The 17,407-nt window shown below is 35.2% G+C and overlaps 1 protein-coding gene across 3 annotated transcripts in view; it reads left to right on the forward strand.

Moving 5' to 3' along the window:
• The window catches only part of Cert1 (ceramide transporter 1), a 103,380-nt gene that overhangs the window by 70,558 nt on the left and 15,415 nt on the right, over nt 1-17,407 (forward strand). For 2 of the 3 annotated variants that reach the window (XM_031360338.1, XM_031360340.1), the window contains 5 exons: nt 4,389-4,546; nt 6,863-6,955; nt 9,019-9,105; nt 11,238-11,330; nt 11,798-11,875. In XM_031360338.1, the coding sequence (XP_031216198.1) occupies nt 4,389-4,546; nt 6,863-6,955; nt 9,019-9,105; nt 11,238-11,330; nt 11,798-11,875 (509 nt within the window). The remainder of the gene's footprint in view (nt 1-4,388; nt 4,547-6,862; nt 6,956-9,018; nt 9,106-11,237; nt 11,331-11,797; nt 11,876-17,407) is intronic. The other variant, XM_031360339.1, reaches the window with a different exon arrangement.

Below are 17,407 nucleotides of genomic sequence, written 5' to 3' on the forward strand. Positions count from 1 at the left end.
ATTCCAAATTTTTTTTATTAATATGAAGTATAAATTATACTCTTTTGATATCTACCTAAAAAATCTAAAGTGGATTCCTAGTTTTTAAGATGAATAAAAATTTTGTGAAAATTTAAGTTTTTTTTTTTTTGCTGAAATTATAAAGAATATAAAATAAAACCTAGTGGGAACATTTCATTAGGTTTTTTTTGAGCTGTTTTATACATGGCATCTTCTGTTCTTACTAGAACACCCCATTGTTGATGCTAAAATTAACTGCTTTTCTCATCCTCATTTCCCTTCTTTCTTCCTTATTTTTTACTTCATTTTAACTCCTTTCTTCCTAACAATGTACTTCCTCATCCTTGTGAAAAATTCTAACTTAATATTAAAACTTAACTAAAAAAGTTGTCTTTATAATTTTAAACTAGAATCTTAAAGCTTGTCAAGTCATCCAGTGTCTTTATAGTATTGAAGGACTCTTTGGGACATTTCTTTGGGTTATTTAATGTCACAGTGGATAATAGAATAGAAAAGGTACTTTATTTGAAGGTTAAAAAATATCATTAAAAGAAGTTTTAAAAAAGCCTGATCATTCATCCCACAAATACTCAGCAATGCCACTTACTTTTCCAAAAGAAAATAGGTGATTTTCTTTAGAATTTAAAATTCTAAAGATTTCTAGATTTCTAGAAAGATTGCAGATTCTAGATTCATTTTCTTTAGCTATTGAAGTGGAAATGTCTAGATTCATGAATACAAACAAGTGAAAGATCTCAAGAAAGAAATTGAAGATCTCAGAAAATGGAGAGAGCTCCCATGCTCATAGATTGGCAGAATTAACATAGTAAAAATGGCCATCCTACCAAAGGCAATCTACAGATTCAACGCAATCCACATCAAAATTCTAACACAGTTCTTCAAAGGCATGGAAAAAACAATTCTCAAATTCATCTAGAAAGGCAAAAAACCCAGGATAATGAAAACTATTCTCAACAATAAAAGAACTTCTGGGGGAATCACCATCTCTGAGCTCAAACTGTACTACAGAGCAATTGTGATTAAAAACTCCAAGATAGTGGTAACAGACAGGCAGGTGGATCAGTGGAATAGAATTGAATACCTAAAAATGAACCCATACACCTGTGGACACTTGATCTTTGACAAAAAAGCCAAAACCATTCAGTAGGGCAGAAAAATATCTTCAACAAATGGTGCTGGTCTAATTGGGGGTCTACATGTAGAAGAATTCAAATTGATCCCATTTTATCTCCTATACAAAGCCCAAGTGGATCTGACCTCAGCATAAAACCAGATTCGATGACTCTAATAGAAGATAAAGTGGGAAAGAGCCTTGGACGCATTGGCACAGGGAAAATTTTCCTGGACAGAACACCAATGGCTCAGGCTCTAAGATCAACAATTGACAAGTGGGACCTCATGAGACTGAAAATCTTCTGTAAGGCAAAGGACAGTGTCAGTAGGACAAAAAGGCAACCAACAGACTGGGAAAAGATCTTTACTAGCTCTGCATCTGATAGAGGGCTAATATCTAAAATATACAAAGAACTCAGGAAGTTGGACTTCTAAAAACCAAATAACCAAATTAAAAAATGGGGTACAGAGCCAAACAGAGAATTCTCAACAGAGGAATACTGAAGGGCTAAGAAGCACTTAAAGAAATGTTTAACATTCTTAGTCATCAGGAAAATGAACACCAAAATGACCCTGACATTCCACCTTACACCAATCAGATGGCTAAAGTGACAGCCAGCACATGCTGGTAAGGATGTGGAGAAAGAGTAACACTCTTCCATTGCTGGTGGAATTGCAAACTGGTACAACTACTTTGGAAATCAATCTGGCAGTTCCTCAGAAAATTGGAAATAGTTCTACCTGAAGACCCAGCTATACCACTCCTGGGCATCTACCCAAAGACACTCACTCCACCATCCCACAAGAACACATGCTCCACTATGTTCATACCAGCTTTACTCACAATAGCCAGGAGCTGGAAACAGCTCAGATGTCCCTCAGCTGAAGAGTGGATACAGAAAAAGAAACATTTTTTTAAAGCAAATCCATTAAGATCTATTAGAATTTTAAGTAATTGAGCAAGTTTGTAAAGTGTAAAGCCAGTATATAAAATATCAGTTATATTTGTACTTGATATGAACAATCTGAAAATCGTGTGTGTACGTGTGAGTGTGTGTGTGTATGTGTATGTGTGCGCGCACGCACATGCTCATGTGTACATGTGGTGTGAGAGTGGGGGTGTGGAGGTGTGTGTGTGGGGGGATGGGTGTGTTCAGGTACATGAGCAGACTTTCCTAAAGGATCTAGACTTATAGGCAATTGTGGGTAGTAAGAACGGAATGAACTCTGAGCCTCTGGAAGAACAGAAAGTTCTCTTAACTGTCAAACCATCTTTCAGCTCTCTTTATCACTTTTGAGACAAGGTCATACTGTATAGCCTTGTAAGACAGCCCAGACTGGCCTTGAGTTCCGTGATCCCACCATTTTAGCCTCCTGAAGGTTAGAATTCTAGGTATAAGCTACTATGCCCTGCACTCAGGTAAATCTTAAAAATGAATCAAGTAAAACTTTGACACAACACTGCTTTTATGTTTGTTCTGTGAAATGTTTGAGAACTATATTACAAAGGCAGAAAATAGGTCAGTAATTGCTCAGATCCAAGGATTTGGGGAAAATATAGAGCAGTTTATAGTAGACAGAGTTGTAGGGAAATTTGTGCTGCTGCTGATTATACAACTCTGACCATACTAAAAACTTTAATTTTATGAGTGAATTTCTTGGTGTGGGAAGTTTATCTTAATAAAGCCATGTTTAAAAAAAAAAACTATGATTGAAGATAAAGCTTGGTGGTAGAGAACTTGCCTTGCAAAGCTCCCAAGTAATATGCAACCAAAATAAATGAATAGGATTGTATTTCCAATATTTAAGTGAATTCCTGCACTCTTTGCTTGGGTTTTGTAATTTAAAGTTCCCGGAGTTGATTTCTTCTTATTGCTGAGTGATATTTTTTGGTATGGATATACTACAATTTGTCTATCCATTGATGAACAATCGAGTAGTTTATGTTTGGAAGTATTATAAATAAAGCTATGGCCAGGCACTGGTAGTACACACCTTTAATCCCAGCACTTGAGAAGCAGAGGCAGGTGGATTTCTGAGTTCCAGGCCAGCCTGGTCTAACAGAGTGAGTTCCAGGACAGCCAGGACTATACAGAGAAACCCTTTCTCAAAAATAAATAAATAAATAAATAAATAAATAAACAAACATAAATAAAGCTATGTAAACATTCATATACAGGCCTTCTTATGGGCTCCTGTTTCATTTCTCAGAGTTAAATATCTGTGCGTAGTTTTTCAGAATTATATAGTAGATGGATTTTTAACTTTTCAAGATGTGCAAGCTCCCTCTTGTGGTTTTAATTTACATTTCTTTAGGAACTAAGCATCTTCTTATGTGCTTGCTGTCTCTTCTTTGTTGAAATGCACTTGCATCTCTTGTTCTCCACCCATGGTTTTTTCCCACTGTTGAGGCTTCAAACCCAGAGCTTTGTTCCTGAGCTACATGCCATTACTAGCTCCCAGTCTCTGTGTGTGTTATTTGGTGCTTAGTTGCTTATTTACTCAATATACAGTATTTTTAGGTTACTTGATATGTTATAGATATAGGTCCATGATTAATATAAACCATTCATTTCACCCTATTTGTGGCTTATCTTCTTAACAATGTCTTCAAGTTTGAAATTTTGATAAAATACTTTTTAATTCTGTCCTTTCCAGACTGCATTCTTATTGTCATGACTACATGCAAGTCTCTTAAGTCACCTTGGCATTATTTTCCTTGTAAATGTTCTATCAGGATGATTACATATTAGCTATAGAATAAGATATGTTCTTTTTTCTACCTTAGGATTTTTTTAAGATCTCTCCTTTAATCCATGCTAACCATTTAATACATGCTAACCATGTATTAGAATTGTAAAGGTAAACATAAACGTGATTTAATATTTTGAATTTCATACTGCTTTTTTCAATTCTACAGTTCATTTTGTTATAGTTTCAAGATTCTAGGTTTTGTAAAATGTAAGGAATCTGGACATACTTAAGTCCTCTCTAGGCTTTGAACTGTTGTCAGTATTACTTCTCCTCCCTCTAGACTTACCAAGTGCAGCTCAGCAAATAAGTTCAGGAAATAGAATCTAGAAAATGGGACTTAAATGTATGTTGTCTCAAAGCTTTGCTCACAGCATAGTAGGGTTCATAGGAGGAGTGGTACTGTTTGTTCTCTGATTTGCCAGTTTTATAAATGCTTGCTAATCTTAAGTATAGTGAAATCTCTTCATTTCAGTGATTTTCTATATTAACTTTCTTTTCAGTATTTCCACATGTAACACCAAAAGGAATTAATGGCATAGACTTTAAAGGGGAAGCAATAACTTTTAAAGCAACTACTGCTGGAATCCTTGCTACACTTTCTCATTGTATTGAATTAATGGTAAAACGAGAAGAGAGCTGGCAAAAGAGACATGATAGGGTAAGACTTTTGTTTTCATTTCTAAAATAATCATTTTAAGCTTCATGTTTTCATTGAACATTAAAACTAAGCTAACTTCTGAGGGGAAGGATCTTGGCTGGATAGAAATATCAGGTAATTCACATTTGCCACTTGATTGGAATCTTAAACTCAGTATTTACCAGTGATTTACTCAGTTGTTATACAACATGCCTTCTTGATTATATTCAATGTATATATGATTCAAATATTACGATTGTTTAGTATAGAAGTAATGTAACATTTGGCGTTAGTGTCTTTTATTGTATAAAATTTGAGTCTGTGTGTAAGTTATATGAGCTGCCTTGGCCCTTATAAAGTCTAACAGTTACCTGTCACATCATAGCCATTAAGTTTTCTATGGTCACTGTGATGTCACCTACACACATTATATTGTTCAAATATTTGCCCTATTCTCCATTTCCCACCTTTATTTAATCATCAGCATTGATAATAGTGTTGTAAGATGAATTTCTAGCTTTTAATATGAACTATGGTTTACTGAATTTGCTTAGTAGGGAAACTCATGTTTAAAATCCAATATTTGTAAAAACAACCAAATACTAAAATTAAAACATACCTTAGAAAATCTAATTCTAGCTCAACACCATCATTTTTTCAGAAGGAACGAAGTCAAGGACTTGTCCAAAGGTGCTGAGCAACAAAGCTTGAGCAGATTACTCTATTCTGGGTTTGTCTGCTCTGAATGCCAGGCTATTTATTCATCAGTCAGAATCATATTCCTCAGAAACTACTTAGAGTAATATGAAGGTCTTTCAGTTTAAGGAGTATACTAAGAAAATCAACAACAGCTGTTGTTACACCACTATGAGGCAAGATTTAAATAGCACTGTTTTTACAACTATCCTTCTGGTTTAGAAGAGGGCTCTTCAGAGTCCTCAAGCACAGGTGAAAAGAAGTCACAGTAACTACAAGTATACAAACCCTTACCTGATACATGCGCCTCAAGACCACCAGTTGATGTAAAAAAAGAGTATCAAATGTTTCATGCACTATATTTTTACAGATTCATACTTATGATCAAGTTTAATTTATAAATTAGGCACAATGAAAATTATGCAAATCAGTATTGATAATTCACAAAAAGTTGTTTATCAGTAAATGTTTTTTAGATAATTCGTAAAATCGGGGAGAAGGTGCAATGACACTGATTTCTTTGATACTGTTTTATTCCAGGGTGTCCTCATGCCCTCTGTAAACTAGAATTAGAGAAATAATAAACAGGAAATGTTTCCTCAAGAAGTTTACACTCTGTGGATCACATTAGATATGTGATTGTAATAATAGCTATTTGATAGAATTGTTTACTTTTTAAAATGCCCACTCAAGCTAATCAAAATATTTATAAGTGATCATTCTTTATGGTTATCTATGATAACAATCCCATGTCCTGTAGAAATGTACCTAGCCAGGCATGCTCAGTAACACTAAAATTCTAAGTTTAAATAATTTTAGTTAATAATTTTAATAAGAGAAAATTGTACTTAATGACTATAAGGTGTCATAGCTTAAATTTGTATATATCTATAACTAGCTAGCCGTGTGTGTATATGTGTGTGTGTGTGTGTGTGTATTAGACTTTGTTTGATTTACCCATTAAATTAAAATTAAATTAGTCCAAGTATCTATACTTAAAAGTACTTGAAATGAGACAGTGAGGGGTTTTATGTCTTGACTAGGCTTCAGTATCACATCAGATTTGATCCAGTAAGCCATGTTGTGACAGGAAGTTCCCATCTGAGCCAGCCTTCAAGTTTTTACCTTGAATCTTTAACTCTGTTGATTCTGTCTGTAAAATGAAAGCGTTAAAGTAGGTTATCAGTTTTAGCCAGCAATAAGAATGGTAAGAAATCTTTTAAAACATTTAGTATTGACTGGTGTTACTTATTAAAAATTGAGTTCTTTTAATTCCTAACATTTAATTCTTGCTTTTTCTCCCTCTTCAGCAATAAATAATGGTGTTGTATAGGGTACTGATTTGTCACATTTTAATATTAGACAGAAGCAATTACATTAACATTTCTTAACCACCCCAATATTCAGCATTCACACAGATGATCTTAGCTGACATTCAGACAGTAGCTCCTATATAATATATTTCCTATGAGAAAGCACTCCCTAGGCAGACTAACATTTGTCTTTTTAACAGGAATAGTTATTTTTTGCTCAAATTATGCAGTTTCACAGAAAGTGGCCTAACAGTCTTTTTATGATAATTGAAATGCCCACTTCAACTGATACGTCAATCTCTTTCTCTCCCTGACCACACCTGCTTAGGAAGTGGAAAAGAGAAGACGAGTGGAGGAAGCCTACAAGAGTGTGATGGAAGAACTTAAGAAGAAACCCCGTTATGGAGGGCCAGATTATGAAGTATGGATTTAAATTGGGGTTCCCATTTATCGCAATGTGACTTTTAATACTTTTGTAACCCTTAAATTGTCTTAAATATATAATTTGTTTCTCGGGGTTAACTTAATTGATTTATATAACTTAATTGATTAATTATTCTTACTGTCTACAAAGGTTTATATATGTTTTAAAGGCCCAGGTGTTTTCAGGTTTTTTTTTTTTTTTTTTTTTTTTTTTTTTTTGAGCCAAATATAGTTACAGGATTACATGCCTGTGATCCCAGCAGCAGAGAGGCTGAGGTGCTCCTCCTTGGGGAGGGTTACCAAGAGCCAAGAAACCAGAGTAAGAGTCTGCCTTAAAACTCCTTTTTGATTACTGATTTGCTATATGAAAATTTTAAGCTTCCTTACAGTGAGTCTTTCTTTTGATAGACTTTGTAAATAATTATTTATACTTGTTAGTTTCTTCTAAATATATCTAATGCATTTCTGTATTTTTTTTTTGTATGTTGTTTCAAGACATAGCCTAGGCTGGCCTTGAACTCCTGATCCCCCTGCCTCTTCCTCTGCCTCCCACCTCTTCCTCTGCCTCTTCAGTTACAAAGTTCCAGGATTGTAGCAGTATGCCATCATTCCAGCACATTTAAATTTTAAAAAAATTCTGATAAGATATAGGAATCTATATTTTATTCCAGTGTCATTTGTTGAATGGTCTTTTAATTTTTAAAGATTTATATCATGGTATTTTTTATGTGTAGGACAGTTGACTACATCCATACATGCATGTGCTCCACATGCATGCCCAGTGCTTATGACTTCTTAAGAGGCCATCAGACCCTCTGAGTTTGAGTTGGTTGTGAACTACAATGTATGTTCTAAGAGAACTGAGCCTGGATCTTCTGTAAAATCCACAAGTGCCTTTAAATGCTGAGCCATCTCTCCAACCCACATTTGTTGAATATTCTTACTCCATATATTTAAAGTACACCTTCCTCTTTTTTCTTGATGAAAAATAATAGACACGGTATGGCGACCTGCAATCCCAGTACTCCAAAGCTAGTAGCCGGAAGGTCAGAGTTCAAGGCTGAGTTGGGCTACATGAGACTGTCTCAAATAATTTTCTAAAAATATGTCCATATAGCATATTTTTTTAAATTCCTGTGAATTTTATTTCTAAACTGTACAGTTCTTAGCAAATGAGTAATTCATTGGTGGACTGCTTACCTAGCTAGCATGTTCTAGATCCCAAGTTCAAGTCTCAGCATTACAAAGGCAAAACAAAATTAAGAATATATAAAGTTCTCAGGTAAATCACCTATCTTTTTACTTTCTTCATTCCTTTTGAAATTTTAAGCTATTTGTCCTTGTCAGTTGTGTGTGTGCAGGTGTACACAGGTGTGGTAGCTGGAGGTTGACATTGAGTGTCCTCTAACAAGCTCTACCTTATATTCTTTAGGTCCAGTTGCTCGATACTTTGACTAGATTGGCTGGCCAACAAGGCCCTGGGATTGACCTGTCTCTATCCCTTAATGCTGGGGTTACAGACTTATGCCTCTGAGCTGGGCTTTACATGGTGCTGAGGTTATGAACCCAGTTCCCAGGCATGCTTTATGCACTGACCTATCTTTCCAGCTGGGTTTGGACAGTTCAGTAATCCCTGCTCTAGATCTTTACCTTGAAACAGTATTAGCCAGTTCACAGTAAATTGACGTGTTATGATTGCTTGAGCCTGTAATTCTAGTGCTCAGGAAGCTGGGACAAGAGGTTGCTGCCAAGTGTGAGGCCAGTGTGTGCAGCAGAGTGAGTTCTAGGACAACGTAGAGTACAAGTGAGACTCTGGTTCGCAAAAACAAACAAGAAGCATAGTGGATGAGCTAGTTGTAATAGTTGTGATTTTTCAGAGTGTGTTACCACTGTGATAATACTATACCAGTTTATTTTATAGTCCACAAATATTTGCTCAACAAATGTGTATTAGGTCAGTTTTTAGCTTTCTCCTCTCATAGGTAATATCAAACTTATCAGTGTTATCTGTTTCTTTAAATAAATGAAATGGTTGCTTTTTGTTTCCTGTCTATTATCTAGGAAGGTCCAAACAGTCTGATTAATGAGGAAGAGTTTTTTGATGCTGTTGAAGCTGCTCTTGACAGACAAGATAAAATAGAGGAACAGGTACATCTACTCACATTCTAAAGTAATTGATTTTAACACCATAGGTGTTCCTTGGTGTGTATTATAGAATTGGAAAACTGTAATCAAAATATTAACGATCATAAGTGTTGAAGACTCTTTGTATATCAGACCCTTTATATTTTAATTTCCAAACACAAAGACCGATAATTATTTCAAAGAGGTATGCATGGTTAATATGGACTTAAATGGAAATATTCTACCTTAACCATTCTGATAGCCAAAGGGTCTCTCTTGGGTATTTTCTCAAATACCAGTGAGTTCATGAGTGACAGTGTGGGGAGCCACAGCTGCCACCCTATATATATATTGAACACCTGGTCTTTGGCCAGAGCAGAGAGCATTGTGATAAACAAGCCCTTAGTTGGAAAAGCTGTGTGCCTCCAGTTTGTGATGCAAGCTGGCATGATTTTCCCACAGCCTATTATGCTTTGCCACATAGCTGATGCTGATTGGGACCAGGGAAAGTATTTAACCCACGAGGGCTGGGGGCTGGAAAGATAGAAGTAAGATGTAAAGATAGAAGTAAGATGTAGGAGATAGAAGTAAGATGTATGTAGGGGATAGGAGTAAGTAGGAAATAGGACTAAGAAGTAAGATGTAGGGAATAGAAGTAAGATGTAAGAAGAAGATATAGAAGAATATAGAAGAAGCTAGCCAAGAAAGAAGAAAAGATGAATGAATGATTCTGTAGTACAAGGTTCCAGAATAAACTGCATGGAGAAAAACTCGTTGCCTCCTTATTTCCACTGGACAGAGGGGCAGCAACATGACAGAGGAGTTGTTTTCACCCTAGTCCCACCCAGCCTTTATTACAGCTCTCTTGTTGTTTGCTAGCCTTCCCCTTCAGTCTTCCCTCAGTTTGACTTTGCTTACTCCATTGCAGTCATCACTGGAGTCTCAGCGTGTGCACCCAACTCCTTTTGTGGAAATCAACTCAAAGGCTTTTTTCTTAAATTTTTAAATTCTGATTTCAAGATTTATTTGATTCCTGGCTTCAATTCTATTACAATGCAGTTACCGCTTTTTACCACCAAATGTACTGAGGCATGAGTTTTACTTACTTACCTGTCCTTTAGGCTGCACTATTGATGGTAGAAGCTGCCTCCTGGAACAAGTGTAACTAGCCTGGATGTGGAGTATATATGTGCATTTGTCCTAGAGATTGACTTCCGTTGTCAGTTTGCTAGGCTAAGTAGCCAGGAGTGACTCCTGGGTAGTACATAACCTGTTTGCTTCTTGTATTATTAAATCTATGATTTAAAAGTTCATGCCATACTTATTTGTAAAGTTTACTGGTTGTTTGTCTTTTACACTGCATTAAGTTAAGAGTGGCAAACTTTTGATTCCCAATTAATCTGTGATTTTGGAAGCCTAAATTTGTTCTTAGAAATACAGCCTGAAGTAGCGTTCATTTGGGAACAATTGAGAACTCACTGTAGTCAGTCTTTTTCTTACTTTGTTACTATGGCCAAGACAGAGATGGTGTGAGAATGGTGAAATGGTCCTTAAGATCAAGTACTAGAGTGCTTTTAATGAGTATTTATTTAAATGTGTGAGGTGTCAGTTAAACTGAAGAAGAGGTGGGAAGTCAAGGTTCAGAATAGCACAAGTTAGATACTGAGATGAAGGCAGGCTGTCTTCATGGAAAGGAGATAAAACCACACATATGAAATGGTCTTAGGAACACAGAAGGAAAGCAAATAATGATACTGGTTCTGATGATATCGGTCTCTGGACCAGAACTGCTGGTTCTAGATGCAGTTGATTGAGATGATTTGACCAGAGTTTAGATAACAGAAATTTAGCAGTAATATTAACCTTGACTCTTGAAAATTGATACTATACGAGTGGTGGGTGAGAGGGTTTTGGCTGGGAGCAATATAAAAGAGGTAATCCCTCATCTAATGCAGTACCTGTAGAATAGAAAGAGAGTAATTTGGGATCTCTGAAGTGTCAAGATTGAGCAAAGCTGTATCTGTGGAGCAGCTTCCTAATTCAGCTAATTATTGCTAACGTGCTTATGGATAAAATGTTAGTTTCAGGCTATAGTAGTCACTTGTAGATTGTAAACTATACTTTAGAAACATCTCCTGTTAACATGTTTTTCTCAGTCACAGAGTGAAAAAGTCAGGTTCCACTGGCCTACATCACTGCCATCCGGAGACACCTTTTCTTCTGCTGGGACCCATAGATTTGTACAAAAGGTAAGCAGATAGATGCACTTTACTCAAAGAATGCCGCATTTCTCATTGTTTGGGGGACTATCCTGTAGTATAAATTTTCTCTTCTCCTCATGAATTTAAGTAGGAAGTGTTTTGTACTGTTATTGTCCCTACTTCTAAATCATGTTCTGAACATATGTTCTTTGGTTTTTATTTAAGGAGAAGTGGAGGGGTGCAAATAGAGGATAGGGAGTGGATAGTGGGGAGTAGTTGCTATCTCTTCCTTCTGTGGGTTTAAGCACTCTGTAATTTTGGAAGTACTCCCTTCTCTTTGGAATGAGTTTGAAGCATAATACATAATAGGTGTGTGGATTCAGCACTTGCTGCTGTGCCTGCTTCATACAGTGCTTGTTTTCTCTTCTTTATCTTGTGTTTGCAAGTTGGTACTGAATGCTCTGTTGTGCCTTTGTTCTGATTCCTTGGTTTTTTTCTTTGTCTGTCTCTGGTAGCCCTATAGTCGCTCTTCCTCCATGTCTTCCATTGATCTAGTCAGTGCCTCTGACGATGTTCACAGATTCAGCTCCCAGGTACTGTATAAATATATAGAGTGGACTTGAGTCTTTTGCTGTATTTCCGCCTGCTTGCCCAGTTCTAAGCAGTCTATTGATTGGGCTACTTGTTTTGGTTTTGAATTTTAAATAGTCACAAAGGTTAAAAAGGCTTTCCTTATCTACTAAGCAGCTCTCTTTTGTCAGCCTTGTATGTCCCTTTATTTTGTACCCTCCACTAGGAGTAGCTTGGAATCTGATCTTAAGGAAGGTAGTACTCAGGGAATGTACAGAAGTAATCTGATTGTTCATTCATCATGTAGTGGCTATATTTCTCTAGCTTCAACAGCCTTTATGGACATCGATTATAGGATATTCTATTTCATAAAAGTGGATTTTAACAGTCATTTTTTATCTAATTTTAAATGACATCCAATGATGTTCAGAAAAGAAATAACTTTAACTAATAGTTGTTTCATTACTCTTATGATACTAAATTTATTGAACAGACTGTATTTTCTTTTTTCAAATTACCTGTGAATACTGTAGGTTAATATCCTTGTATATCTGCTAAATCTATAGAAGTTGGTTCTAAGTTTATTTTTCATCACTAAGGGATTGGGAATTTAAAACAGTAAACTGAATGTGCAATCTCTGTCCTCAAAAAAAGATTAGTTTGCCAGAGAGAAAAGAATTTTTTAGTGTAGACATTTCTTAAACACTTTTTTTTCTTTTTCATGATGCTTGGGATTAAACCCATAACCTTAGCAAGCAAAGTGTTCTCTGCCTCCCAGCTGCATTTCCAGTCCTTAAAAATGTTAAAGTTTTTTTTTTAATTTTCAAAGCATTGCAACTCAATTTTGTATTTCTATAGCAGTTGCATTTTTTGGACCATGTTATGTTGAAAACCTGATTTTCTAGTTATGGTGATTGGGTTTAAACCCTGGTTAACTGTATGTATCACTTGAGTAAACTTTGGAGTATAATAGTAAATGTTAAGTGCCTGACCCTTTACTGGGATTATAGTAGCATGATTGATTGAGCTAGTTAAACGTATACATCATTTTCCCTAGCTGTATTCCAATAATACTTATTAAAAATCACAACTTAAAATGGGTCTCAGTTACATTACACATGCAAGTTAAATCTATGTTCATTTTTAATGCAATAGTGGAAAAAAGACTTAGAAATGTACATTTCCTGATTTTTTTTTACAGCTTTTTGCCTTGAATATCTTTGAGAAAATATTTAGTAGTTCTTGATCATAATATTTCTTTATTTTTGCATGCCTTTTAAAAAGTGTATATTCACAGGAGTAACAAAAGCAGATTGATACCAGGGGACTTTGGCTTATTCTGCTAAGCCCTGTCTTAAAACAATAATTTTAGAGATGGTGAGTCAGCACAGTTGCTGAAGTGCTTCCTGCATAAATATGAGGCTTTTGTCCACTCTTCACATTCTGCATGCAAAGGCAGCTCTGGTGGCTTGCTCTTAGGAGTCCCCAGATCCATACAGCTTACTGGCTAGCCCTTCTAGCCTACACGGCAAGCTCTAAGACAGGGAGAGACCCTATCTCAAAAACAGGTAGATAGGAAGTAAGGCATAACGTGTAAAGTTTGTTCTCTAGCATCTACAGCATATATACAGATATATACTCACACAGACCAAAAAAAAAAAAAAAAAAAAAAAAAAAAAAATGAAAAAAAGTAAAGTCAGAACCTAACTGAAAATTCAAATGTTAGGACACATAAGTTCTAAGTGTATAACTATTTTTTGTAAGATTTTTCCAAATTTTAGCTTAGTTGTGTAGATAACATTTTTGTAACTAGTGTATATAAATTAAGAGAAATTAATTTTACTGGTAGAATTTTTTTTGCTAACATATGGTGCTATATGATTAATCAGGTCCTGTTTCAACTTTTGATGATATACTTCTTTATTATGAAACAAAAGAAGTAAAAGAAGAAAATAGTGTTGAAATCTTAAAGTATTTCTTGTCTTTGTGTTTGTTATCATTAGCAAATATGGGTTCTAGAAATTAAACTGTAACTTATGTTCTCCAGAATCTTTAGAATAAAGAATTCCAAGTTCATAAGGATACTGACTTTGAATAATGTTATATACCCTTTTTCCTACAGTAAGGAGTCTGCCAAAGATCTAGACCTATAGTTAATATTAGCTGAGAGTTTTGTCTGGAAAACTCTTACCTTCAAATTATACTAGTGATTAAATTAGATTTGGTACATTTTACAGTTTTGCATATAGAACAGACTTAAGTCTATTCAGGATAAGCTCTTGTGTTAATTACTAACATTTGAAACATGTTTTGTTATATTACCTTATATAACACATTTCCATGTATACTAAGGAATTCTATGAATTTCCTTAAATTATTAGGTAATATAGACCTTAAAAATTAAAAATTATTTTTAAAATACCTTAAAATATTAAGTAGCCAAAGTCTTCATTTTGTAATTAATTAGAAAAAAAACCCAGTTTATTATCACTATCAGTTATTTATCAAGGATAGGAATGTGTGTGAAAGGAAAAATATTAACATAATATGCACAAAGCCCTGGTTAAACCAACTAACATCGCAAAATGTCATTGAAACACATGATGTTATGCTCAGTTCATATTTTATAAATGTCCATACTGCAAGCAAGCTGACTCAGTGGGTAAAGAGGCTTGTTGTGCAAGCCAGAGAACCTGAGGGTGATCCCCTGAACCCACATTGGAAAGAGATGACCAGCTTTCTAAAGTTTTCCTCTGATCTCTACATATGTATTGGCACATGCATAAAATACACTAACAAGTAATAATATTAATTAAAAAGTAAATTTAAATAATAAGTCATTATCGATGTTGTTTAAAATTTTTGTGTTTGGAGTACAATTGAGGGATTATTTTTTTCTGCTTCCACCATGTGGCTCTTAGGCACTAAGTCTCAGGTCTTCTGGCTTAATAGCAAGTACTATACCAAGCTGACAAGCCTCACTATTGATGTGCTTATGTTTAACATATGTAGGAACCAAGGTATAACAACCATATCAGCTAAAGTGCTTGAGTCCAAACTAGATACCATAGCAAGCCCACATTTAAAAAAAAAAGAAAAAGGAAGAAAAATCACATACAAAAACCTTAGCTAGGGCCTATCTATGGTTATGCATACTCTGGGTTCAGTTTCCAGTACAACAAAAGAGAAAATAAAAGCAAAAGCCTTGGAGAGGGCTCAGTCAATAAAGCCTGTCTTCACTGACTATAAGCAAGAGGACCCATGTGAAAAACATTGATTGGCCATTGTGGCTTTACATGTGCAGAACCTGAGACAGGAGGATTCCTGGAGCTTGAGAGCCCATGGTTTAGCCAAGTCTGAGCTCTGGGTTGAGTGAGATACCCTTTCTCAAAAAATAACATGCAGAGCTAGAAAGGAGGGTAAACACACATTCGTACACACATACTCCACACATGACCACACACAGCAGGCATATGTTGATAAATACACACTTTAATAACTACCTTTTTGCTACCAAAGTAGATAATTCCAGTAAGCCATTTTATAACCTTCTTAAAGATGTACTTAATAAGTTTACTCTCCATTATTATAGGTATATTAATAAATATACATATATATGTAATATGTATATTTATGTATATTATATATACATGTATATGTGTATATCTATATTTTGAATATTTGCACATTGTTGTTTGCCTACTCAACCTAATATTGAACAATTTTAATTTTTCTCATAGTTACTACAGTAAGCATCCTTGGAATAGTTTTCTTATATAAATCTTTATATACTTATAGAAATGTTTGCTTCAGTTGTATTCCTAGAAGTGAAATTGTTGGGACAAAGGCTATGAAAATGTCTAAGTTATATTTATTCTAATTGAAAAACTGCTCATCAGGAAAGTTGGGCCTATTTATACTTCAGGCTAGTTTTTTTGTGGGTGTTTTGTTTTGTTTTGTTTTGTTTTTACTTTCTATACTGACACTAAATACTCCAGCTCATTTTTCCCAGTCTTAGAGGCTAAACATGGTCTGCTAGCCATTTGTATTTCTTCAGTGAATCATTCATTAACATCATTGGCTATTTTCTTTTGGATAGCAGTGCTCTGTTAATTTATTAATATTCTATTCAGCAAGCCCCTCTGTTGTCTTGTCATTATATAACAATAAGCAAAATTGTTTTCTCTGGCATGAGTAAGAAAGGATCAGAACTAAGTTTGAGCCCTTCTAGGTTTTTGTTTGTACCATCAAAGGACGATTTTCTCTTTAAAACTATGGCTTTAACTGTTTCAGATAAACTACAAATTTATAATGTATCTTAGCGTGACAGTATATTGAATGATTTGGATGTGAGATGGGAAGAAAAGAGGTTGGAATTTGAGCAGTGCCCCTTCATGCCTTACCTGTATTTTATATCTACTTTTTTATAGTTCATTGGTAGGATCCTGTGGTGGATAGATTCAGTGTCTACTCTAGGTAAAACCTAGTTAGCTTGGGTGCCAGTAAGATGGTTCTGCCAACAAGCCTGGCAACCTGAGCTGCCACCCACAAAGTGGAAGGAGAAATGGACTCCCACAGGCTGTCCTGACTTCCAGTTAGTTATTCCCCTTACATTCATACACACAACATGCAATAAAATAATCTGTTTGAGGATGGAGAGGTGTGATAGCATTTATTACTAGTCAAAATATTTCCTGAAATATCACAGTTTAATCCTGATAAAATGGCTTTGACTTCCCATCAAACTTAATTATCTCTAGATCTCCGCATGTACGCACAATAAACTGGACAGATTTTTAAGTTAGATCTGAGTGTTGGTGCCACAGGTACAGCTTTTATAGTCTTATTGGCAGTGAGCATATGCAGTGAGCATAGAACACATTTTAGTGAAAATTTGCTTGCAGCATATGGTTTTTAACTCTGATCTCATTATCTCAAGGAAGACATGGTGAAGAAAAGATTCTATGAGAATAGCTGTAAAGCTTTTACTACTCCAGTTTGAGTTTTTGGGAGAATGGTTCTAGCTGTATCGTGTTTCTTTGTTGGATTTTTCAAGCCCTCTTTAGCCAAAATAAAATAAGACTTTAAACTGTCTGTAGACAATAGATTTTTGTTTTGTTTTGTTTTGGTTTTGGTTTAGTTTGGTTTGGTTTTGGTTTTTCGAGACAGAGTTTCTCTGTGTATCCCTAGCTGTCCTGGAACTCACTCTGTAGACCAGGTTGGCCTTGAACTCAGAAATCCTCCTGCCTCTGCCTCCCAAGTGCAAGTGCTAGGATTAAAGGCGTGCGCCACCACCACCCGGCTTGTAGACAACAGTTAACTTTGATTTAAATGCAATTTTCTTTTTGAAAATTTTGTTATAGGAATATCATTTTTAAAAAATGGTTTAGAGATCTAGATTCAGCTTAATTTCTGTATATTGTGCTCTTTCCTATCAGATTATATTTGTTAAACATGATTTCCTTTGTAGAAAAATACAAATTAAAATATTTGCAAACATTTGGAATAGCTACTTCAGAAATAATCTATGGAAAAACCACAACTACTTGCATGTG

This window comes from Mastomys coucha, unplaced genomic scaffold, assembly GCF_008632895.1.
Source record: "Mastomys coucha isolate ucsf_1 unplaced genomic scaffold, UCSF_Mcou_1 pScaffold8, whole genome shotgun sequence".
NCBI lineage: Eukaryota > Metazoa > Chordata > Mammalia > Rodentia > Muridae > Mastomys > Mastomys coucha.